Source organism: Blennius ocellaris, assembly GCF_963422515.1.
Source record: "Blennius ocellaris genome assembly, chromosome: 1".
Lineage (NCBI taxonomy): Eukaryota > Metazoa > Chordata > Actinopteri > Blenniiformes > Blenniidae > Blennius > Blennius ocellaris.
The window spans coordinates 12,389,489-12,415,672 of record NC_137650.1 but is presented as its reverse complement, the minus strand read 5'-3'; the positions used below and the strand labels follow the sequence as shown (position 1 = coordinate 12,415,672).

The 26,184-nt window shown below is 43.0% G+C and overlaps 1 protein-coding gene across 5 annotated transcripts in view; it reads right to left on the bottom strand.

The window, feature by feature from the left end:
* Nucleotides 1-26,184, bottom strand: part of akap13 (A-kinase anchoring protein 13) — an 86,182-nt gene that overhangs the window by 24,621 nt on the left and 35,377 nt on the right. For 4 of the 5 annotated variants that reach the window (XM_080500652.1, XM_080500653.1, XM_080500655.1 and 1 more), the window contains 13 exons: nucleotides 23,149-23,519; nucleotides 19,858-19,905; nucleotides 16,430-16,607; nucleotides 15,878-15,980; nucleotides 11,358-11,400; nucleotides 10,893-11,004; nucleotides 4,353-4,512; nucleotides 2,438-2,505; nucleotides 2,252-2,318; nucleotides 1,459-1,609; nucleotides 1,106-1,218; nucleotides 878-1,024; nucleotides 14-243 (listed from right to left, as the gene is read on the bottom strand). In XM_080500652.1, the coding sequence (XP_080356778.1) occupies nucleotides 14-243; nucleotides 878-1,024; nucleotides 1,106-1,218; nucleotides 1,459-1,609; nucleotides 2,252-2,318; nucleotides 2,438-2,505; nucleotides 4,353-4,512; nucleotides 10,893-11,004; nucleotides 11,358-11,400; nucleotides 15,878-15,980; nucleotides 16,430-16,607; nucleotides 19,858-19,905; nucleotides 23,149-23,519 (1,791 nt within the window). The remainder of the gene's footprint in view (nucleotides 1-13; nucleotides 244-877; nucleotides 1,025-1,105; nucleotides 1,219-1,458; nucleotides 1,610-2,251; nucleotides 2,319-2,437; nucleotides 2,506-4,352; nucleotides 4,513-10,892; nucleotides 11,005-11,357; nucleotides 11,401-15,877; nucleotides 15,981-16,429; nucleotides 16,608-19,857; nucleotides 19,906-23,148; nucleotides 23,520-26,184) is intronic. The other variant, XM_080500654.1, reaches the window with a different exon arrangement.

Sequence of the window (26,184 nt, the reverse complement as noted above, 5' to 3'; positions counted from 1 at the left end):
TCCTTCCTCTGACCTGGCTGACCAAGATGTCTCCTATCCTGTTGATGATGAAAACTCCCTCCTTCTTCCTCTCCAGGAGGCGCAGGAGGTGGTGCGTGTGGAGCTCCAGGAGATCGTCCAGGGCAGGAAAAAGCCTCTCCACCGTCTGCTGCTCCAGCTGCACCTCCTTCTGCAGGCCTTTGCTGTACACCTCTGACATAATGCGCAGCGTCCGAATGTGGTGCATCTCTGTCTGCATCAGCTCTGCGAAGAAGGAAATATTTCAGAAGGAGTTATATAACATTTCACAAGAAGAGCCAAAGACTTTGTAGAAGTCGTAATATATTTCAGTTTCACTTCAGTGAGACGAGCTCGAAACGAAATGTAAAGTAAAACTCGAGGCAGCTCAAGGACTTTTGCAAGAAAAAGGACACATTTATTGTAAATCTGCAATAGATTATTTTCTAAAACAGTCTAAACATAATATCTGATGAGGAATTAGGCAACGCAGCACAGCGACAGACTGTGTTACACTTCTGACCTCAGGATTACAGTCTTTAAGCCACTTCCCTAATTTTAGTTTTTCACACAAAAAGGACCTCAGCCATTTCCTCAGACCAGATGGTTTCCAAAAACAAGCCAAGACCAAAAAAGATCATTAATTAGCCTTTGATGACTCACAGCTTTTAAAAAAAGCATTGGAAGAAATAACCTCAGACTCGGAGAATACCAACATACAGTATCCCAGCAGTGTCATTTGACACCAGTCTCATCACACCAGCTTCTTTTAAAGGAATTCAGGGCAAACCTGTCATGCGAACGGGATCAAACTGACATATAGAAGCCGACTGAAGCCTTCTAATGGTTTATTCGGTGTCACTGTGGCGATGAGCTGTACCGTAGATGACGTCTTGTCTCTTCACCAGATCTCGGTCCAGCTGCTGCAGGTACTGCTGGTCCACGCCTAAACTCCACGAGTCCGCCTCCATCTCTTTGGAATCTGCTTCAAACTCCCCCATCAGCTGCCCGTCCATCATCTCTGTCCCTGAAAGACGCAGAGGCACGGTGACGTCTTGGATTCATCGCCGAGGGCGTGGTGGAGTCCAGCGAGGAGGAGGAGTGTTACCTTCATCAGTCAGCGATTCCATGGATTCTGTGACCTGGTTCGTTCTGTTGAGGGAGTCCGTCGACTGCGAGAGATACCGCAGGCCTTTAATGGGTATCTCGTCAAACACCGGACTGCTCGGTCAGAAGGAAGAGAATAAAGGATTATATTAAGATTATAGTATGCACAACAGCCCGTCGCAAAGATATCGGTTATTTACTTTGAACATGGTCAAATAAATCCTGAACAAATCAACAAATGCAAACGAATGCGCTCAATAATTGCAGCTTCTCACCACAGATTAAAAGCAAATTTGGATTTATATTTCACTGAAATGAAAAGGTGAACACTTTGGAAGTCCTCATTCAGCTCACCCAGCAATGTTGCTTATTGACAGACTCTTGGAGAGGTTGTTCCCGTGGAAAGCCATGATGCTGGTGTGTCTTCGTGGTGACGGCATGGTCAGGGAGGAATGGTCTTCAGGGGTCAGGATGGCCGACCAGGGGCGCTCCCTCGTCCCGCCAGCTGGACCAACACAAACACTCGTCTTACACACAAGATCAGGCCCGAATGGATCCTACTCCAACCACTTTTTTTTTTTTTTTAAGGATGTTTTGGCAACATTTTTTTTTTTTAGCAAGTTCATCCCTGTATTTCTAACTTTTGAAAAGAAGAAAAACAACCTGGGTCTAGCTTCTTGACAAAAAAAAAAAAAAATCTGACTTTATCCGACAGGTTTTGAAAAGCTTTGAGTCTGGGCTCGAGGACTTGTTCAGTCCTTGGAGGTGCTTAAAGTACTTAGGCTGAAAGAACATAAAAATACCTAAAATTGGAGATACTGGTGCTCTTCCAAATCTAATGTGTTTACTGTGGATTACAGCATGAGAGAGATCATATCGGGCGCACTGATGAATTTTCTAGTGAGGAGAGGCGCTTTGATCAGTGGATCTAAAAACAGCCCCATAGGAGCACCTTGTTTTCACTTTACACACAGACATCACATTTCTTTTAAACTCCGGTGCAAGTGATTATTAAAAAGGAAAGAGATGCACACAACTCCGAGCACCGGTTCCTCTTATTCCAGGTTCAATAGCCTGGAGGCAATCACAATAAATAATACCCGGCCATGATGATTGAGTGGCAGCCAAGTTTGGGTTTCACACTCACGTTTGTTCCTCATGGTTACTGTGGAAAGAGAGCTCGAATCTGGTGCTGCAAACTGCTGCTTGGGAAGCTAAACAGAAAGAAAGAAAAAAAAAAAACCCCAAACATAAATGAAAAGAAAATCAATGCAGGCGCCGAGAAAACACAATGCTACAGAAAGTGGTGGAGTAACTGCGAGGAAAGTTTTACCTTCATCTTCACCTTGGCACAAACAGGCAGACCGTCCCTGCAGCCCTTGTGGACGGAAGCATTGCAGTCTGGAAAGAAAAGCAGTTACTATGAGCACGGTGGTGAGGGCCAGCGAGGGTGTGTGTGTGTGTGTGTGTGTGTGTGTGTGTGTGTGCGTGCGTGTACAAAGGTGGGGGCTAGAGAAATTCTGACTGGTTTTCATAGCCGGCCAGGAAACTCCACCAGCCCACTAATGAAAGCCAGGATGGATGAGAAGCATGTGATGTGATGCAATAGAGGGGTAATACTGCTTGTGGACAAATGAAAGGGGGAAAGAAAAAAAAAGAGAGAGAGAGAGCGAGTGAGAAAGAGGTGGATTGGTCGTGGAATGACGCATGCACATAAACACTGACTTGCATGGGAAAATTTCAATTATGTAAACATTCCCATTTAGGAACAACAGTCGTCATTGGAGATGGCTAAAATAAGACCTGGCCTGAAAACGGACCCGGTTTAGTCAACGCAGAACCAGCATTGTGGACTTGTGCCTTTGTTTTTGGTGCAGGCGTGTTAGAAGAAGATCAGGAAGTGCCAAGAAACTGAAGAAAAACCCGAAACTCCACAATGGGACTGAGCTAAGTTTGCAAAGAATAGCAGACTGGCATGTTTCCAGGAGACAGAAGTGTATTCAGCAGACATTTAGCGCGAGTGAATCCCACAAAAAAAAAAAAAAACACAATCAGGCCTCATCATACATACTGACATGCACCCAGCATTTCCATTCCTTGGATTATATCAGTACAGCGGCAGGGTAAGACAACAGCTCAACAGGCAGAAAAAAAGCGAGTGCTTCTTCTCGCTCTGGGCTGAATAATGCAGCTGTGTTACAGTGGAAAATACATTAGAATAAAAGGCAGATTATATGATATGTCTAATTATGACGTGCCCAGTAAAACCATCTTAAATTCCTGCAGAGACTTCCATCTCATTTCCCTCTTCTCCTTGAGGTTTTACTGGGTATTTTACAGCATTTTGTGGACGTATGACTAATTCCAGCTAATCTGAGACAAAAGCATCACTGTGTTTGTCTGGCGAGTGGAAGCCAGCCAGACATCTGCGAGTTACAAACCCTCCCGAAAAACACCCTCCGCCTCTTCCCCCGTCAGAACCGTCTGTGACTATCTGAATGCGCCGAGAGCCGAGTCTCGCGGACGTCTGGAGCGTCTGAGGCAGACTGCGGCTGTGGAGAGGATTTAAAGCGATGGGGCCGCGGAGCCGGTTTCTCCTTTTTGGCCTTTTCTTGGGGTTGCGCCAATCGGCTTGTGCAATAAACTACATCCTCTTTAGGGCTGCCGCTGCTGCTGCTTCCAGTAAAAAAAAAACAATGCAGAAACGGTTGTGCTGTCTGAACTGAAAGGGTGACTGGTTTCCATTAGATGTAGCCCTTGAGGGGAAGTTTCACTACTTCAAGTTGGTTCAATATGTGAATCGAGTAGCTACACAAGTAACTGCCAATGTGACGAGCGTTTGTGTATTGTAGGTGGGTACTTGCACTGGAAATCAGCTAATGGACATATAAATCAGTGGTGTTTTCTCTGTTAATCTAAGTTTTTTCATTATATAAGAGGCGACCGATGCAAATCTAAAAGTCCTCTAAACAGTGAGCTGACATTATTGCTGTACTCATGACTCATAACTGATGATGTATTCTCATGAGGACATTTTCTTTTCCATCATGGCTTCCCCCCCCCCCCCCCTTTTTTTTTTTTTTTTCCACCCTCGCGTCTCCGTACATTAGGGGCCTGCGTGTTGCTCACTCTGCCATACATTTCCAGATGAATTGTTTTAATAAAAGGCCACAGTAAGCTAGCGAAAGGAGCTCTGATCGGTGAAAAGCTGGGACAAAAAGATGAGCGGACAAGAGAAAGGTACTCACACGAGCAGTAGAAAGCCTCCTTGTTGTTGAAAGCCTTATTGCACTGGGAGCACTGGGCGACCTGGTTGGAGCAGACCGGCGTGAAGACGTGACCATTCACGCTCTTCTTGTCCTTCTCCTTGCCCTCTTTGTCTTTCTCTCGCTTATCTCGCTCCTTCTCCTGCACAAGACGAATCACAGCAAATGAGAACGTGAGCCCACCACCATAATTACTTTTGGGTTTGTTTGTTTGTTTGTTTTTTTAAACCATCCAATTACAAGTTTGGCAAACAGTGAGACCCGGAGTGAAGCCTGTTTATGTGCAGCCGACTAACATACCAGACACTGACAAAAATGTATCACTATCTGGCTAGCCGCTTATGCTAAATTCCAATCTGAACCCTGCAGAGCAGCATTATTACCCTGATGCACCACACAGCAGGGGGCTTTTGCATATTAAGTGTTGCATTATTTATGCTGTCAACAAAGTGTCTCATTACAGGACTGCTTTAAATGTAGTGTTTTGTTTTCAGGAAGTGTTTTTTTCTCCTTTCGGTGGAAGAAAGTGGGACTTTCCTGCCAAGAGTTTCATTCATTTTACATGATTATCGTTCCATTTATAGTGTTAAGACAAAATCATGAGGGGCACAGACTGTCAACATTTATATCAAAGGACAGACACTCTCTCATTAAACCAGAGCGGTGCAAGTCACTGGAAATTAGGAATGGGTTACTGAGAATTAAAACTAACTAACCACTTGGGGAAGTGACTCTTGTCTGACTTCAGTCTCTCTCCATTAGGTCTTAATTACGTGCACACAGCTGTATTATTGAAGTGTTGCTGTGAGACTGGAGCTGAACTGTGAGCTCTGTGTGAGTCAGCCTAATAACTGATCCACTCATTAAATTCAAGTTACATCTATTAGCTGAAGGAAGATGCTCCATCAGAACAGAAAAGAAATATGTTTTTTTTTTTATAATCCTGGGGGGTAATTCTGTAAATTGTGTCAATAATTAAGTCAATTTCAACAGCTCACAAAAAAAAGAACAAGATAAACTATGAACAAATGGGCTGCAGGAGATGATTTTACTGAGGACGCTGATGATGAAGGTGCATACTAACAAAGTTACAAGTTTTTCATTTTGCTGTTACCTTGAACTTAGACTCGGTTTATATGACAACATTTCAAGTGAAAACACATCATTTTGTCATTTTCGTTTCGGGAAGAAATTCTGAAAACAGGCGAAATGCTGTAAATGATGTAGTTAGCATGCCAGTCCATGCTATTGTGCCATTTATTTTTTGTAATAAAACCACACAAAGAACACTACACTATAAACAAGAACTATTTACATGTGTAGAAGCAGCATTTTAACAAAACTGTGTTTTCCATGGAAACAGAGTTGAAGAGTTTTCAAAAAGTTTCTCCTTGGGAATTGTCTTAAAAAAAAAAAAAGTTTCCCACACCAATGTTGTGTAAACAGACACCTGAAATGCAACAGAAGTATTGCGCTTTCGCTCGGAAATGCTGTGGCGTGAACAGGGCCTTAGTTTAGGATTAGGAGGTATGACTCTTCAAGCAAACAGGGGTTTAGTGAAACAATAACCATTCGGACAATTGCTTTTGCAAACGCGCAAGCAAAGCTGGGGTTGGTGGTTAGAAAGAAAAGAAAAGTGCCAAACATTTTCATATATGTAGAAACTAATGTCAATGAGCCACAGAAATCCTGACTTGATCAACACTTGAGTGTTAATTTGAGAAGCAAAAAACTCAAACACTATATTGGTTATTTTAGCCAACCCTGGCTCGTAGACAAAAGTATTTGTGTCTATCCGTAATTGGTTTTTAAGTAATTGCAGGTCGGTGAAACTGACCTCAGTATTGGCTGAGGAGTCCAGGGTCAATAGTGCTGTGTTTTCTACTGATTAGAGGCAGCATATTGATCGTTAACATTCACATATGTAAACTCCTCGTGGAGTTTTCCTGAGACACTGCGAAGCACTTAAGTCTGTCGCATGACTCAGCAAATGATTTTATAACACTTATTGATAGTATTTGAGCGCATTATGTTTCTTTTTAGTCGCATCCCCCAAACCTTCAAAATGACTTCTCAACTACCAGCAGCCTTTAATTTTCTTGTCCAGCATTTATTTCCATTTGTCTTTAAATATCACTGTTGTTTTTTATAAGCCAAAAACAAAATGCGATCATCATTGTTTGTTATTATCTTGGATTGCTACTGACATAGTATTGTATTGAGCTGAACAAATAACTGCTCTATAGCTGCTTCTCAAAAGTGAGATATTAAGCGATTGGTACAACAGCCGGCATCCTCAGTCAGAAACTCCCCTACAGGGATTCTTCTGTCTAATAGTTTTCTATTCCACTGTTTGTTAGACGCTATGGCTGAAACACACCTATAATTGCTCAGGAGATAAAGTACAACCCCACTGAACCATGCATCACTTTCAAGGAGATTAGAGGCCATTTAAAGACACTGGGTGGACTGAGACACACCCAGATGCATTTTGGATCATTAAAACAAAACCCAGTGTGTTGTCTTCTGAGATACTGCGATGCCATTGTCCAACCCCTTCTTATAATGAATAACCAGGAAGAAACACTTCTGCAAGATGCATGACTACTGAAGGAGACACACTGTCTGGGAATCAATCAGTTTGACCTTCTCTGTGCAACAGGGAGGCCCTTTCTGCTGCCGCTGCACTGATGCACCAGGTCATCGCCGGCTGCTGGTCATCTCTGTACACCGAGCTGAATCACAATCCCATAAATGGGATGCGGAGGAGAACAGAGCTCTTATTCTCTTGGACTTGCATCACAGAGGCCTCCACCCAAACCCAGAGGAAATGGGAAAATGGAGTTTTCCAGCTCTTTTTTTTTAATGGCCTAGCCTTGGGCCTCTTGGTTTGAGGGGACCACAAAGCTCTGACACACTGAGGGTTGTTTTGCTCCGGCGCTTCAAGATACCAACAGGCCGAGTCGACCACAGCGTGTTTTAAAGCGATTACGACACACTCGCAGCTTTCATTCTCACTTCCTGCAACAGCCGTCTCAAAAGTGGTGAAACACAGCAAAATAAAGGCAGAATATTTTGGTCTTCATTTTGTTAACTATTATTCTGTTGATATTAAGCAACATTCAAGACATTATAAACAACACTGCAAAAAAAAAAAAAAAAAGAACTTTTTCAGCACTTTTTCAAGTTTTTTCTTGATATCTATGCCAAAGACTAAACGTGAAAAAAAGTCCTCCATGACATCACTGGAAAAAAGACATCAGCCCAGAAGAGAGCAGCAGTCACTTTGAACATGATATTGTGACAGTCTCTTTTCCTCCACTACAGTTTTACTGTGAAGGCAGAGCACAGTGTGAGCCTACCTCCAGCCAACCTTTCCACCGCAGCGAGAAGCCGCGGCTCCCCGTGAGTCTCCTGTATACCATCCCTGGGCTGCGGCTCGGCAGCTGAAGCTACTGCGAGCGCCGACGCTAAAGAGTTGACGATGAGGAAGTGGCAGGCTCACTATGGGAGCTGCTATTTCTGCAATGACCCTCGAGTCCGGCACAGACGCTGTGACAGCAAAAGATCCCCTTCTGGTGGGCTGAGACTTTCGATATTGTGCATTAACTGCACAGCTGAAGCAGATTGGGAGGGAAGCTTATATCTATCAGAATATGGCAGATGAATTCTTACATGCGTTCACTCTTCATATGTTAATTAAATTGAAGAAGCAATGAGGCATATTGTGGAGTCATCGATGTCTTAAGTAGCCCTTTTGTTGTCCAAAACGACACTTGTTTTGGATGACATCCCACTAAGGCTTCTTTAAAGATCTTTTCGAACGATCCAAAGTTTTATTGGTCTCCAATACTTTTGACCTCTGACAGCGAGCGACCGGCCGCAGGCCTGTCACTTTAAAAGCAAAGCGATGACTGAGGTTAGAGGGGAGATTCGAAAACCACAGTCAGCTTTGCCTTCCTGTTTTACTTCCTGCTCACCCCTCAGTGTCTGTTTGCAAAGGCTGTATGTTTATGGAGAGCACACAGATGCCTCTGTGACTACACGAACACACACTTTATTGCCCAAAGAAATGGGCACCTCGTTAAATCCAAGACTTTTTTTTACACCACACTGCGTGCGTTTTCATTCTCAAAATAACAATGTGGACTATAATTATTCAGCATTACGTCACACTTCTTTTTTTTCATCAAGCTCAAGCATTATGCAACACCACCTCCTCATGACGAAATTAACTACGATAATACCTTTAAAATGAGCTCTCGTGCCACTGCTGTGTTAGTGCTGCTCAGTTAAAACACGCTGCTTTTACTCTGAAGTGAAAGAATCACAAGAATGAGCAACGTCTCAACAGAACAAGGATGTGTGACCTGTAAATAATAAACCTATGTGGTTCGATGCAACAGAGCGCTTCTATATTGTGATGAAGTCCTCTGATCTGATCCTACCAGTACTTTGAGTATTGCACATAGACCTGTTGAGAAACTTCTTGAAGTTGTTTCATAATAAAGCCGCCAGGTTGCTCACTGTCTGTCTTCAGCGAGGTGGGAAATGGGTTTACACAATCATCCCGAGATCATCCTCAAAAGAGTTGAACTTTGTCTGTTCTTGTCTATTATTCTTGCAGATGTATAAACAGTATCACAATATTGCTATCTTTTGTCACATTTCCTCTTATTTCTACACCAAATAACTTTTTTCTTAATTTTTCTACTCAAAATAACAATTTACTCAACCTGTTTTCCACCCTCTCTACCCTGAATAACATTTCTCTTTCCTCTTTCTGCCCCAAACAACTTTTTCTCTACTTTTTCTACCCATAATCAACAAGTGAAACCTGACTCCTGCTTCATTATATTCTGTTTTGTTTTTTTTTTTAAGTCTGCCAGACTGTGATCCTCTCTGGTTCAAAAATACAACATTTATTTTTGCATGTTGTACAAGAAGAAAACCATCACTATTATAACTACTGGGATCGTACAAAACAAGTTAGAATAGAATATCATCGATCCAGAATATACAAATATGTGCCCTGCCCCCCTTTCCACCTGCTGGAGGTGGTTTCTATTCTCAATAACACCAGTAGTGATAAAACATGTCAACCTTGCAGTGAGTCAGCAAAACAAATTAAAGTGTGTTAGTTTTGGTGTAAACATATCCTAAACCTCTACAGAAAAGGCTTATACAGCCCTCAGTGGCATAATCTACTGTCACAACCATCACACAGGTTTCCATCTGTGTAATCCAATTTATATCCACAAATGGATAGAGAAAGCACAAAAAAAAACCTAAATATATTACCAACAAATGACATTTAAAGGTATATGAAAGTTTATGAGGCCATTTAAGGATTTAAATCGAAAGATTCTTTTTGTATTAATGATCTGTAGAAAGCCTGCTATGAAAGCAGTTCAAAGTCTAAATATTGACAACTGTTGTCATAAATCATATATATGGTTATTACAATACAATATGCTTATCCTGCCACTTTAAAAGACGGATGGTGATTATTAAAGCGCTCTGCGATGACTTCCCCGGTGTTGTTAGAGTCATTTTAAAGAAAAAAGATAACGAGAAATGGCTGCTGTGCTCTCAAAGGGAAAAAAGGAACATTTTGGGTAAATCACCTAACAAGGTTTGACAAACCAGATTCTGATGTAGGACAAGGAAAAGCTCTGAGCTCTAAACCTGTGCCACGGGGAGCGGATGAAGGTGGAATACCATGCTGACTTGCCCCTAAGCAAGACACACCCCCCCCCCCCCCCCCCCCTCAGCTTTCTGAGCCGAGGAGGACGCACAGGACGGATCATTTTTCTGAAGCAGATGTTATAAGGCCTGAAATATAGTTAGAGTATCTGATGAGCATCAAACAATTAGCAATAGAGATCTTATAGATCTCTTATAGAATCTTGTCAATGTCTCGTGACGTTAACAAGCCAGCCAGCTTGTTCTTGCCCATTTAGTCCTGACATCACTTTAATGACCCCTCACGAGTATCTCCGTTGGAGAACGGAAGAAGCAGCAGCATGCTCCTTCACATTTGGGCAGGACAATAAATGTTGGGTTGAGTAAAGTTGTCTCTCTCCAGTCTCACCATGGTTTCACTCGTTCAAAGTTTGCATTCACAAAGTGGTTTTTTTTTCCCCGAGCAGCAGCACGTTTTTAAAGAAGACAGAGTTGAACAGACAGAAAGAGCTTTCTTCCTCAGAAAAAAACCCCCGGAAAACCAGTGTTCCAGTTTCTGTTTGAGTGAAGCTGTTGTTGCGCTACTTTTTTGTGACTATCAATGGATTTTTTTATTTTTTTTGCTTTCATTTCGAAAAACAGTAAAAATCTGTTTATCCTAACATATTAAAAACACGCCACATTTTTAAGTGCTGTCATAACTCAGTGTGTTTGAAGCTTCTTACCTCTGTGGCTGAAGTATTTTAAAGCTGCTTCGCTGCTGACGGAGCATTTAGATTTTGGATTTACAGGGGCAACATGAAGTCAATGTTTCCTACATATTCCAGGTTGACTCACCCTGGTCTTTTTGTACATCTTGTTCTTGAGGTAGCTGAAGGTCCGACTGACTTTGGTCACACCCTTTCCCTCAGTGTCGGTCCGCAGAGGGCCCGGTTCCTCCTCAGATATACTGGAAAGAACACACACACACACACACACACACACACACACACACACACACACACACACACACACACACACACACACACACACACACACACACACACACACACACACACACACACACACACACACACACACACACACACACACACACACACACACACACACACACACACACACATTTACGTTAACAAAAGCAAACCTCCTCATACAAACTGTTCCTCCCAGCACCACTGAGGTCCTGCGCTCCGATGGAAACATTTGACAACCTCTCCACAATGCTCTTTATAAGACCATAAACGCCGCTGCAAAAGTAGAAGCTCAAAGAACAATTTTCTGGCAGCGTGTGTGTGGACTGACCTGTACGCTAGCGGCCCAGAGGTGGTGGAAAACAACCTCGGACCTGGAAAGGAAAAAAAAAAGAAACGGAGTGAGATTTTATTCAGGAGCTTGTAAAAGCAGCGCAGGAGCGGGTGTGTGTGTTTTTTTTAATACATTTTTCTCATATGCAGTCAGGTATAAAATCCCCTGCTCCATGTTTGAGTGGTGGATTTCTGTATGTAGGTGGCTGGCAACCCAGTGTTGACCGGGTCACTCCACTTCCTCATGCTGAGTGGGTGACCTCACACGACTCGCGGTTAGAATATCGTTCTTCTCGTCACAAGTGGTCAGCTCATGTCCCGGCTAAAAGGGTTTGGCAGCTCCTAGAGTGAGCGACTTTTAATGTCCTTGAGAAAAGTATTTAACCTTTAGGTTCCCTCAAAGAGCTGCGTGAAGGCCAACAGGCAAATGAATCCAGCTCAGACGAGTGGGAGGGAAGGTACCAGACTAAAGCCAGTGCTGCCATTAGCTGTGGTAAAAGAAACCCTGATGACTGAAAGAAGAAAATACGCAAGCTTTTAAATGGATTTCTCAACCATTACTTGCAACTCAGATAAAAGTAAAGGTGGCATAGCGTGTAAAAACTGAAAATAAACCTTATGTGATGACGAGCAATCAAAGCGATCAGCCACGACATTATGAAGATGTAAAATAATGATCTATTTGCTATGCAACCTGTTGGAGTTGCACATGGTCAAGTGGAGGTGCCACTTAACAACTTCCAGGAATTCGAAGATGTGCTACTATCATTAAGGCGCCAGATGCCAAAGCGGAGGATGACTGGAGTCCAAACCTCAACTGACCAGGACCGTTTTGGCAGCAAATTTAGTTTCATAATGTGATAACGTTATGGCTGATTAGTGTATTTCCACAAGCAAATCTCAATATAACAGTATGTATCAATCTTAAATTAGATTCCAGTGAAAAGACCAACAGCTTTTTTTTTTTCTTTTCTCTCCACTATGTTTATTTGAGTTTCACAACATGACAAATGTTACCGAGTAACCTGCAGATGTGGGTCAGTTTAGTACTCGAACTCTTTTATTCCCCATTAAAGTTGGTTGGATGACATGTTGTCTGTGCTTTGAAGTTGATGTGACCAAAGTTGTGACCAAAATATGTGCTAAGGCAGCACATATTGCTTTAAATTATGTAAATATTAATCGAGCCTTCCCTCTGCAGGTTATACGAGCATTAATGCAGATCCACATGATCGCATGGTAAACTCTATAATAAGCTGTAGGGTCCAAAACGCTCCTCAGTCTGAAAGACTCGGAATACATGACTTTTTATTCTTCACTAGTGCAAAATGGGCCAAAGCTCATTTGGGAAAACGGAGAATGCAATAAATAGTATGAAATAATATTCCTTGATCTTTGCACTCAATTTTACTTGATTGATTATATAAGTCCCAATATTACAAAATGCTCATTAGATTCTGCACTCAAAAACTTGTCCAAAGTCCTTCATAAATGCATCTTTTTACGAAACGTCTTTTTATAGCCGCTCATGTTATGGCATGAGATCACCAGCCAGTTGGTTTCCGCATCATGAAATAGCCTACATCGCTTCATTAATAAACTAAACATTTCAAAATATGCTGTAAGCACAAGAAACTTTTCAGTTCCAACATTTGATACGTCATCTGTAGATGATTTTCAATTTATTGGAGAGTAAAATGTCTTTAGATATCATTGAATTTTGCACATTTTCCCATCTTTTCAGAAATTGTACATTTGATATGTGTGTAAACAGAGGGGTGGTTGTTTCTACCTCAGACCTCACCAGGACTCCTCCATTAGAAAGTTGGATTATCTGTAAGTTTTTCCAAACAATTTCTGCCCTTGCGTTTTTAGCCGAACTCCATAATAATCAAGAAACAAATAAGCAGTAACCATGGAGTGAACTGTGAGCCGGGCCTCTTTCATAAAAGGGGAACAATCCACTTCCTAGCAAACAATCACTTCAACCCAATGAAAACTTGAAAAAGGTTTGCTCTCATCAGAAAGTCAAATCCCAAAACAGGATAATAGGGGCAAAGTGTTGGCCCGGGTATGTTTTTAGCAACACAGTCAAGGAGAGCAGCGGCACTAGTGGAAATATCTCTGTGATAAGAGCGGGGAAAGAGTGACTCAGTGGCTGTGACTCGAGGTGATGGACTAACAATTTATCTGCAGGGAAGAGCGGGCTTCCTCCCTCCACCTGCTGTGTTTATGATGACTCTTTTCCTCTTTCTCCGGTGACTGAGTTTCTACTTGCCAAGAGGCTAAAGGAAGGCCAACTTGAATAAAGGTCAGCTAAATCCTGGGCTGCACAGGGGAAATGCTGGGGTCATACATCGTGTCCATGACAGGAGTCATTAGCCCGCTGCCTCGGTCAAAGGTGGCTTTCTACACCAGCGATTTTTCTATAAGCTAATTCTAATTGCACATCCACACTGGAAGGAGCTCATATCAGTGGTAATTACTGGTTTTCTTCTGTCAACTTTGTTGCGGCTGAACGTTTGAGCTTCACTGGCCTTCAGCATTTAGCCCTGCGCAGGCTGAAATGAATCTGTCTCCTCACTCTGCAAAAAGCCATAAAAGTAGACTGAAGTTTAGATTATAAAATTCAAATTTTCCTTCTGGCTGCTTCCATCCAAGTGATTCCAGACAGCTTTCGGCCCCTCCACCGAGGGCGGCTCGGAGTCTTCACTCCAGTCACACGTGGGAGCTTCAATCTGTGCACTTGGCTCACTACACCTTCATTACGTCTGGGTGTGTCTCGGATTTTAATGGCTCCCCTTCAACCAAACACAACTTTTGCTTGGCTACAGCGCTCCTGACCCCCCCCCCCCTTCAGCAGGACAAGCCATTATTACTTTCCTATGCACACAGCGAGTGGGTGGGTTACAGTCGTTTGGAGGAGGTCCAGGGCTCTAGTGGGAACAGCTACTACCCTCATACTAATACCACATCTACTTCTCTACCACAGCTCGGTACTTACTCAGGTTATCCTCATCATCGCTAGATGAGGAATCCCCGTAAATGAATTGAGACTTAGATTTGGTGAGGATGGGAGAGAGGCTGAAAGAGAAGGAGATTCGCCTCTTACGCCTCAGGCGTCCCACCGCTGGGCAGAGCAGGGAGGAGAGAACCAGAATCAGGACGGGCCCTCACCATAACCAACAAAAGTAACAATAAGGAAATCCAAACTACTGAACAACTTTTCCGTATGTGGTACGTTTTAACCTGCAACCCAAGCTGCACGAGTGTTGATTATTTTTGTTTCAAACGCATGTGGTTGAGACATGTCCTTGTAAAGTTTACGCATGTATTCTTTGTTTTTAAAAGTGTCACATTTCAGAAATTACATGCAGAGTTTAAACTTAAATGTGTGATGCTTCTGCATCTAAATCATGTGGTTAATAGTTCATTCAGCAAATTTACAAATGAAGTGCATATTTTTTCTTTGCAATTGTTTTAAGCCAAATTGTGCGACAGTAACTTCCCGTGAAAGGACCACGCAACATGCTTTTTGAAAACGCCGTGACCATGTCTCTGTGTAAACGGATGGAAACAAGTTTTGTGAAATGCTGCTGTTGCACATGCACACCACGACCGTAGTAAATGGTTTCTCTGCACATGCTTAAGTAGACGAACAACATGTACATGTACACTATGTACACATAAGTGTGGTTTCATTATAAAAAAAAAACAATCAACATCATTTTCAGAGTTTCTGCATTTTCCATGTAAACAGACATCATTTTCAAACCGTCGCAGTGAAAACTAAATATTTCTGGAATGAAAATGCTACATCGATGAAATGCTGTCGTGTAAACGGGGCTTAAATGACACAAACTGTACATTTCAAACAAGTTGCACAATTTTTGTTTTAGTTAATCATAGTTTTATTAATTTAGTAGTACTAAAAATGATTCTGATTTTTTTTTTAATCCATTATAAAGTCAGCCCTTATCACTGAGCTGCACATAAAATGCTGCTTGATACAGATCAAAGCCAAAGGTTTGGTTTGTACCCGAACATGAAATATTTGCCGAGATCAACCACTAAAATCAAGGTTAAATGGAGCTGTTAGCTTTCTAAATGATGGTCCATCTGCACAAGAATGCAGCATTTCAGTAAGTGAGATCCAGACAAAGCAGTTGTGAGAACAGAGCATATTTACAGGTACATGAAGAGTCTCTCACAAGATGTGACTCCTTTGTTTTGAAAAATAAAAACCCCTCGTTTTAAATTAAAACGTTTTCATTTAAAACAAAGTGTCCTCGACTAATGTGCTGCCGGGTCTAGTTTTTTTTGTTGTCGTTGTTGTAGGTGTTGATCTGATAAAGTTACTTGACTCCAAGACAACACAAAAGATCTTGAGATTTGTTGAAGGTCGAATGAAGACATGTTCCCAAAACGTCAAGCCGGAACAAAAGACAAACGGTGCTTTTGCAGGACATATTTACAGAGGCTGAATGAGCGCTTTTCGGTTTGTATCTTGTCACTCACCGTCAATGTCTCTCTGGTTGATTGCGAGCATGGACACTGATTTAGTGAGGGGCAGGGACATAGTAGAACCGTTGCTTCGTAGGGGACGATACCGTCTCGATTTCTGCAGCAAGAAAGCACACAAAGCCCAATCAGACCTCAGAGCGTGGCCGTGTTGAAAAACAAGAAAAAGACACCGAGCCGAGCGGAGATAATGTGGAACAAAGCATCGCGGGTCACTAAACTGGAAACAGGAACGACAAACTAAAAAGGGAAACTAGACATGTGATGCTTGATGCTGGGCGAGTTGGTTTAAATTCGATGAGAGCAGAGTGAAGGCGCCTGAGGAAAGCCATGTTTATTAATTCTCGCTAATCCTCAAACTGACAAGTCTCACATTTCCACCAGCTGATTACGAGCCTTGTTTATGTGCCAGCTTTACAAATCCTTCACTCCTCTGCTGATTTTAGGCTGAGCAAGTTAGAAAATTAAATATAAGAATTTTTCACAATATCACGTTTTTTTTTTTTTATATTCTAAGTCCTTGAGTGTAGAAGCCGTGTGTCGGCTGACCAGGTCGTGCAGCCTGTGGTGCTCGCTCCGATCCTCCTGCTCCTCTGTCAGAGACACCAGAGAGCCACGGTCCTCGCTGTCCTGCCGGGGCAGCCGGCAGGGCTCCAGGATCCGGGGCCCCTGGTTGACGGGGCTCCTCAGCTCCTCTTGGCCCCCGCTGAGCCCCTCCAGGCTGTAGCTGCTCGGACGGCGAGAAGGGCAAAGGGATTAGTCATCAAAGCCTTCGGGATGCACGCGACACACACACCCATACAACATGCACCTGTTGAGATACGCGCACATACACGCACGCACACACACACACAGCTGGTTGTGCACAGTGTTTAGTCAGCTGAGTTATCACTTGGCTCCGGAGCAGATTTACAACTGAAGCAGCTGCAAATGACTTCCAGCATCAGCATCAGCATGGAGGGCTCTGCAGCTGTGATTTACAAACCCAATTACATCAATCTATGACTGGAAATAAGAGGCCTTGAGAAATCCAATACAATGATTATGGAGAGGAAAACTACAGCTACATTTCAGTATGAGCTATGGGGCGAGGCTGCGGCTCTATTCGCTCCAGGACTGAGTCGGTGATAGTTAAAGCTCGGGCAGTAAATCTCTCTTATCTCTAGCCGTTGGGTTTTGTATGGCACTCCATTATCCAGCAAATCATCAGTCCAACACTTTTCTAAGCATCACTAACTAAAACTGGCCAAAAAAAAAAAAAAAAAAAATCATGACTGGGTGATTATCGGTGACCAGCGTGGAGAGCGGCACTCACCCATCCTCGGGGGCGTGAATGTAGATGGCTATATCTGTCATATTAAAGCCTCCTCGCTGGCAGTATTATTACATACGGTCCTACAGACCCAGAAGCTTCTCCACACTGAAACATTAATAAGTCCGGCAGCGACTGCAGCTTTTAATGCTCATGGGGAAGCTGCTGATGGGCTGGGCAGGTCGGTGTCACACACACACACACACACAGACAGACACACACTAACACAGAGAAGCACGGCAGTAAACACCCACAACGGTAAATGCAAATCAAGCAGCATGTAAATACGCCCTATACAAAGAAGGTCAGATGCTCGCGAAAGAGAAAATGTCACACACTCGTATACACACTGGAGTACCTGAGGGAACTAACTACCTCCACGCTCTGGGGAGTGACCGGGGGGCACCAGCTCATACTAACAGGAAGTGAAGAGGAGCGGTGAGCAGGTTAGAAGAAGAGGACAGAAGGTAAAAAAAAGCAAGAATAACCGAGTAATAAGACTGAGGGATGGCGACGTTTGTCTTTGGAACAAGCAGACACGACAAAACAACGTCAGAGTGGCTGTTAATTAATGAGTTAATCAAATGACCTCTGATGGATTAGCCTGAATGAGAATTTTATTTTCGACATCATGTTGCAACGGCCACTTTTTGAAGTTAAAAGTTAAGCTAATGAAAAACAGTTGAACCAAGTTCCGATTCAAAATCTGATCTCTCTGCTGGACTTTAAGTTTTATCCACTGCTGGAGTGATCAGTCAGTTAATCTTGACCCACAGTTGTTTTCCCAACAGCCGGTTCACTATTAACCACCGCCGTGACAGATGTGGCCAGATGGTTACCGCAGTGGCCTTCGACAGGAAGAAACACGTCTTCATTAGAGCCCGATGCGTATGGATGAGCACCGATACCACGATTAGCATGAAGAGCTGCAACAAGAAGCTGATAAATCAATGAGCCAATGTACCAAATGTTAATAACGATTTTAAAACAATCTTTTATTTTTTTTCTTAACCAATAGTTGTGGCTGTTGAGATAATACAAATGGAAATGTGTTGTGCTTTGCATGCTTTGGGAATCACTCCTCAACATTTCGAACACTAAAAAAACAAGTATGGATTATTCAAACATCACAAACAATCGTTAATAGCAGCCTTGTCAGCCAGGAACCGTCACTGGGTAAGTAGAGCACAGAACACGTAAAAAGGAGTTAGAATAATGAAATTAATACATATCTGGTGTTCAACCCAAAAGTGAGGGGGGGGGGGGTCATTATTAACCCGATAACAATCGGTAACTATCAACAACTAACCACCTGGAATACCAAATGTTCTTGTCTGGATCAATTCTGGCCCTCGGCATATAAACTACACACATTAGTTAATACTACTTGGCAATAACTCTTGAAAAGCAACCAAACTCTTACTAATTTCCCCTTTTTTTTAATGATGCCATATTTATCAGGCACATTTGAGATTGCCCTCTATTACACAAACCAGAAGATCAAACGTGCTGTTCATCCCACAAATGCATGATCCCTGAATAATATGGCACATTTAAAAAAAAAAAAGAACAATCAGCCTTTCTAATGGTAGAATAGTTAATGCTTTGTATTGCATTATTACAAGAAATAAATAACCTACCAAACACAAGTTATCCTTAATATATGTGTTTAGTACACATGACATCAAACATTTTCAAGATTGACTTTGAAAACAACCAATAAACTCAAACTTGCTCAGTTTTTGCCCAAGTTCAAGAGTTAATTGGCTTTGATTTGACTGAGATTGTCATCCCCTAGGATCTAATGTACGCCTCGACTGTTGCTGTCCCGGAAGGTTAAGAACTCATTATTACAAGATGTTAGGTTCGAGGCCTTCCTTAAACTTAGATAATCTGTTCAATTACAGATCAAACAGGACTATAATAATCAGAGCTGTAACGCCTCCGCTCCGGGTCTTACGATCAAGGTCTCACGCCGGCGTGAGATGCTCCCTCACTGCCTCCTCCACTCTCTTCGGGGGCCAAATAGCAGCGTTTCAAACAGTCAACAAAGCCATTCTGCAGCTACAACAACTTCCATTATGTTTTTACTGCGGTGGCACACCGTTTCCTCCAAGACTGAATTTCAAATCCCTCTTGACGCCTTTACAGTCTTGAGAAATTCCCTACAGGACCTTATTACACTCGTGGAAAAAGAAAGAAAAAAAAAACTCTTCTCAATTTCAGGTCAATACAACAGAGCTTCAATTGCTCTCTCTCTTTCTCTCCCTTTGTCTCTCCCTGTCTCTCTCTGTCTCTCTCTGTCTCTCCCTGTCTCTCTCTGTCTCTCTCTGTCTCTCTCTGTCTCTCTCTGTCTCTGTGTGGAGGCCTGTTATTACCAGAGCAATACAAAACACCAGTGCTTCAATCAACTATTTGCCAAAGTACATTGTGCTGATTCCAACAGGGGTGAAAAGAGAGCAACGTTTTTTTCCCTGCATGGTTGACTGAGGGGACAGAGCAGAATGCAGCTGTAATTCAGCAAGTTAATGTTAAAAAAGCAGGGAGGGGAGTCTAAGGGAAGGGGCACAAAGGCTACAAACTGCACAAAAAAAAAAATACAATAAAAAAAATTGGCAATGCATGTTATGAAGCACATGAAGTAATGAATGTGAAGCATTTGTACCTTCTCCTGTGAAAGGCCGGCTTCCCCTCACCAGGGCTACGAATGGAACTGGAGGTGATGGAGACAGAGACAGGAGGCGGTGGATGATGGGTGAAATGAGTCGAGATTCGAGAGGATCAGCAAGAACATGGCCCATGAATAAATTACCTATTTTTATTGAAGAGGGGACCATCATTTTTTGAGTGGGTCGGATTTTTATGGGCTTTTTTTAACGGTGTGTGTAAAGGTCTGAGGCGCGCGCTGCCGTGCCGATGGTGGTTCTGGCCCGATACTGACATTTAAAATTATGGCCTGGTTTCTTTCCAACAGTTCAATCAGAGCATTGATAGCCGTCTCGCACAAATCTGTCCAGCTTAGTCTGGATATAAAGACTACAGCAGGGTAAAACAACCAGGTCTGGCTACAGACGCGCAACAATTTCTGAGGCAGGAGCAGTTATTTTAACACTTATGACATAAATTTAACAGGCAAGATAAAAAAAAGTGCCGGAATGCAGAGTCACAATGTTTTACGTCTTAAATTACTGGACAGTTCAGTCAGTTCAGTGGATTCAATTGTGAACCCCCCCCCCCCCACCACCACATGTCCCATTTTATACCTTAATCGGACCAGCAGACCTCTGGGTTGTTTTATAAGTGATACAATGTGTCACATTATTTAAGACTTAATGGTACACAATACAGTCTCTCTCATTAAATAACGGTAGAAAAGTTTCAGCAACATTAAAGACGTTTTTCTTCTTCTATCTTTTTCTTTTTTAGTGTTAATTACATGGCAGGAGAACAAATTTCAGACAATGACGTTCATAATACACCTCTGAAGCATGTTTGGTCTTTAAAAAAGAGGAATGGTCTCTGGCGTCTGGGACCCCCTTCGGCAAAGCCCGAGGCTTTGCCTGCTCTGAGGCAGTCAAAGAAAACAAACATAAGACAATTCCTAAGATTTGAAGACTGAGAAAATTGCCAAGAGCTTCAATTTTAGAGGCTCCTGTGTTTTTATGTTGGTGAGATTGGGTGTGTCCACTAACATTTTGCTTCACTGTAATGTCTTAGCAAGTCATAAATCAGAGAGGGGGTCCGCAGGCATCCAGGGAGGCGTTATGAGGAGCACCAGGGAAACAGGTTTGAAAGCCACTGATCTAAAGAGCTACAATATAAACCTCTGATCAATGACATTATGCTTTTTTTGTTATCTCAACCCCAATTTGCAACGCATACAGGGTTGTGGGAGCAAAATTAGGATCTGACGATGTGTTTGTAGGACTATTCCCTTGGGAGTCTATTAAATACTTGTAATGTATGTATACTTGCATAACTGCAAAACCAGGCAGACTGTATGTCCAACTGGTGAGTTGTCACACAGAAACAGCTTATTTGTTGCAGTCATCCTGTCCTGAGTTAAAGCTATTATTCCTTTAAGATTGTCCTCTCACGTTCATACTGATAAACAGCAGTCCTCTCAGATGGAGGTTCAATCTGCTGAGATGTGAGGCTGGAAATTCATTAGTTAACCGTTAAGCCAAACAAGTGACTTCTATTTTGAATGGTGTGAGCCATAATTGAACTTGGATATACCCCAATAAGCAAGTGCCTTGACATTTAGATGGTTAAAGTTGCCTCAATATTGCTAAATGATAATAAAGAGATTCATAACTGATGTGTATAAGAGGGTAGGTAGGTTTTTCCACCCACTTTCACTGTAGTCAGGCTAACTGCTATGCTAAACTGATGCTTCACTTGTATCATCCAGGTAACGTCATCTCCTATAATGACACGTAGAAATAACTTTTAAAGTTGTATTCTATGCGCCATGCTGGCTAATCTCTAAGAGCAACCAGACTTAAATGTTTCATACACATCAGCACAAACCCTTCCTGATTCTATTTTCTTCACATAAATACAAAATCTCACTGATTTCTTCCTGCTAAGACCACACGAAACTGCTTTTTATCATGTGCACTGGTGTCACATCATTTTATCCGTTCGGCAGCTTTCCTCTCAGACGGCTGATTCTGTCAACATAGTCAACATGGACTGAGCGGACTAAATCATTCTGGTGAGCTTAGAATCAGTTCATAGGTCACTCTAAAGGTAGATTTGAATGAGTTCACAATTCAATGGCTGATAAGCATACTTACAGGGTGCTGAATTATTCTTTTATATTCTGGCTAAAACAGAATATTGAGGGGAAAACATGTCAGAACATGGAAACGTCTGATATCATGTCATATTGGAGGAGATTTGTACTCTCGCCTCACGGCAACAATATCCTTGCTTCAAGTCCGAGGCCTTTTCTGTGTGAAGTTTCATATTTGTCCTGTGCTTGTGTGGGTTTTCAATACATCCATTTGAGGTTAAATGGTCACTCTGAAGGTACTAATAAGTGTGTGGCTACCCGTTTCTCTGGTAGACTAGTATCCTGTGCAGGATGCAAGCTTGAATAAGGTGACACAGTAGATGAGTGGATGAATGGATCACATGAAAAGATTGTTACAACTTAATTCATGTGATAGATTGTTAATCTTTGCTTTTGTTCAACTTCAGTTTGTTTAGCAACAGCCTAATTATATTACTGATGAGCAATTTAGAGTCAGCAATAAGCCTCCAATTAATGTTTCCATGTACTCTGTTTCCATGAGTACATGGAAAATACCTACACACAGGGAGAACATGCAAAAAAAACAAACTTGACCTGGACTCTAATGGAGAACCTTCATTCTATGAGGTGAGAATGCCAACTGCTACAGCAATACCGCATAATAGTAACTTCCAATACAAATGAAAAACTATTCCTTGTACACCCCATGTGATAAAACGCAATGGCCTGTGATGAGAGCTTAATGAACACATTAACACATTAAGTGTGGAACCTCAGAGGCAGTGGTGACAAACTTGCCGTCAAGGTCTTGTTCTTAATAAGCTCCAACATTAGCCTCGATGCTGCAAAGTCAATGTAAAGTCACGACTGTGCGCGATGTGTACAAGTGTGAGAAGATGTGGCGTGTGTGAATCTTTGTGTACAGTTTGGGTAGTCCCCCACCAAGAGCAGACAAATGGCAACACAGCTGCTCGCAGCAGGAGGAGGAGACGCTGGGTAAGGCACAGGGGGAGCCGCATCAACAAGCGCTAATAAAACTGACGTGTGCACATGTCGGGGCTGCAGACATCTACTGACTACCGCCAGACTGAAGGAGCAAACTTCGACACTGACAGGAGCAAACTTCGACACTTTCTTCTTCTTGTTCTTTTTTTTTTTTTTTTTTTTAAACAAAATGCAAGGATGTATTCTCACCTCCTTTGGTTCATCTCTCCGTCTCCTCCGTGGTTCTTCCCCGGGCCCCAACTGTGGCGGCGAAGCGGCGACACTGAGCGGATGCTGTTCCGGAGGAGGCAGGAACGCCGCGGCACCTCCGTCACTCTGTCCTTGGCTTCTTCCTCAGCTTCCCCTGCTCCTCCTCCTCCTCCTCCTCCTCCACTGCTGTCTAGTCCTGCAGTGAGCGCCCCCGGAGTCTGGTTCCCCTCCTCTGGGCTCCAGCTGCAGCTCAGGCGCTGGCTGCCTTCGGGGCTGGAGCTGGGCGGGCCCACGCTGGCGGTGTCATCCGTGGAGGAGCAGGAGACGGAGACCTCGCTGGTGCTGTCTCCTCCTGTCACTGGCTCGTCATTCTGCAGACGCCACACAGAAAACATCCACATTAGGGACATTTTCAAGTGTCACTTGCCTGCACGCCATATAGATAATACATGTGCAAATGCCGACCAACCCTAAACCACCATGAGCCACAAAAGTCATTCAATCAAAATCAAGGTAATACAACGTGAAATGTGATTAATAGCTTCAGGGAGCAAATATGTGTAAAAGCAGCTGCTCTCTTAAAATGACCGACTCCCGTTCCACATTTAATCAACCCGAGTCGAGAGTGAACTGTGACTGGCTCACAGAGCAACAGAGGAAGTGAAGCCTTTAACCCCCAAACATGGGAAACTATATTTTTCATCATCCAGATACCAAAAAACCCTATCAGTGAATTTCGCTTTACTTTATCAGCTGAAATAAAGTAGAACTCAACACAGGAGAACTAACTAAGTTTAACAAAAATGCACAGACATCATTGAAATCACCGTTAATTAGCTCGACTATCACATCGTATATCCGTCACCATTTCTTCTCTGAAGCGTGACATGAATTAAGACAAGGCTGGAGGAGCAATTTAACCCACAGGAATGGAATATAATGAGGACCAAATGGCAGAGCTTAGGGATAACGAGCCAGAGCTACTTTATAGCAACACTGACATTATAACAAACACCAATAAATGATGGCAAACCTCGTGAAAACAAACCTTTCCCAGGAAAAAGCCTCTAAGTGACACACGCTTATTGCCATGGGACTGTCACAGTGAGCCAAAGCCGCACACATCTGGCAGGTTAGAAGCTGTCAAATATATACCGGGTATGCACTGGTAAACTAACACACAGAGGTGAAATGCTGAATGTGTGTGTGTGTGTGTGTGTGTGTGGGGGGGGGGGGGTCAACATGGGAATTTATTGACACTCCTGACCTGTACGACAGGTCTGTCATATGAGCAAAGAGTAAGAAAACAAATAATGATGAAAAAAAAAAAAAGAAAAATATTCCTGACCTTGGTGCAGTGGGAAAAATGTCCTACTCTCACACACACACACGCACACACAGGTTGGGGATAGTCCACTCTGAGCTAATTTGTAGGTGTGATTCTTAACTGGGCCTATTGTGCTGCCAGCTGCAGTGTGAGTGCAGAGCATAGAGCCGCCTCTGTAGGGAGAGCTGGGAATGAAAGATGTGCTTTATGCTGCGGACACAACTTCCTCTGGGAGGGAGAGGACGCAGGACTGGGCGCACGTGTGTGTGTGTGTGTGTGTGTGTGTGTGTGTGTGTGTGTGTGTGTGTGTGTGTGTGTGTGTGTGTGTGTGTGTGTGTGTGTGTGTGTGTGTGTGTGTGTGTGTGTGTGTGTGTGTGTGTGTGTGTGTGTGTGTGTGTGTGTGTGTGTGTGTGTGTGTGTGTGTGTGTGTGTGTGTGCGTGTGTGTACATGTAGAGGGCAGAGAGTGCGTGTGACTGCAGTGGATGTTACATTCAGCTGCAGCACTACAGGGGAGCGCTTTAGCGAAGCTTTAATTTGTTTTAACTTGGGTTTATTTACCATTAAAGCTCTATACACGATGTGTTATTAAACACCCAAAACCGTAGGAAGTACAGCCCATCTTCATTCAAGCTTTATATCTTTGCTTTCGGATGTTCCTCGAGAGAAAAAAAAAGAAGAAAAATAACACCATCTTCAGCTCAGCGGTGTTTATGAATGCAACAGATTTCTTAGCTGCCGCCCCGCAGCTGGATTACTCTCTTTTGTGGAGACTTTCCAAGTCTGTCATCAGCAGGTTCCACCCTGCACAGCTAAAGTTTCCCTTGAAAACAGAGCACTGGGCAAAGAAACTCCGCCAGTTTACTGAGCTGCACCAACTCTGTCTATAGACTCGGCTTTCAAGGATTCCCAATGATCAATCTTGCTGTATTATTGCAGTTAAAGTCCCTTCCATATGTAAATGAACCAGTATGAGATTAGGTATGAGACTAGGTTTCTTTGAATGGCATTCTTGGTAGAACAATTTTTATTCTTTATATTACGCAAACTGAAAAAAACTCGTGCACATACGAGTCTGAGTTGGAGAGCTAAGCCGAGTGGACATTTCTTGTAAATGTGTCGTCAAACACAATTGAAAGGGAGCACGTCTTGCTCGGATGTTGAGCAGAAATCATGACCTATTTTAAAGTTATGAAACTCTTTCCCTCCATTATTCGGCATGTACAGTATTGTATCTTGCATGAGAAAGACAGTTCCCCTTCAGAGAGCAGTATTAATCCCCTCTTTCAAAACTGAGCTCCTGTGGTCTCTGTTTGGAACCAAAGCCTGTGGACGTCACGGCACATTTTTCCCATCACTGTCTATCTGCAGAGCCCTCGACCCTCACCACCACACTGTCGACTCTCGAGAACCCCCCTCCCACCCCCTTTCTTTCTTGGCTGGCTTTGCCCATTGTTGTTCACAACAAACGGTTCACATTACCATGAGTGCGTTTCAAGTGCTCGACACAGCAGAAACTGAGAGATACAAGTATCCCAACTTCAACCAGAGGCTGCCCGGCTTCAAACGGAGCTTTCAGCAGCAGCAGCAGGGTGACAGCAGGGACCGCGGCCTGCGCTTCCCCAGCGGCAGAGTGCAGCCTCTGGCTTAGTAGAGGTTTGGCATATCAGCCTTTGGGTGCTGATGATAAATAAATAAATAAATCCTAAGC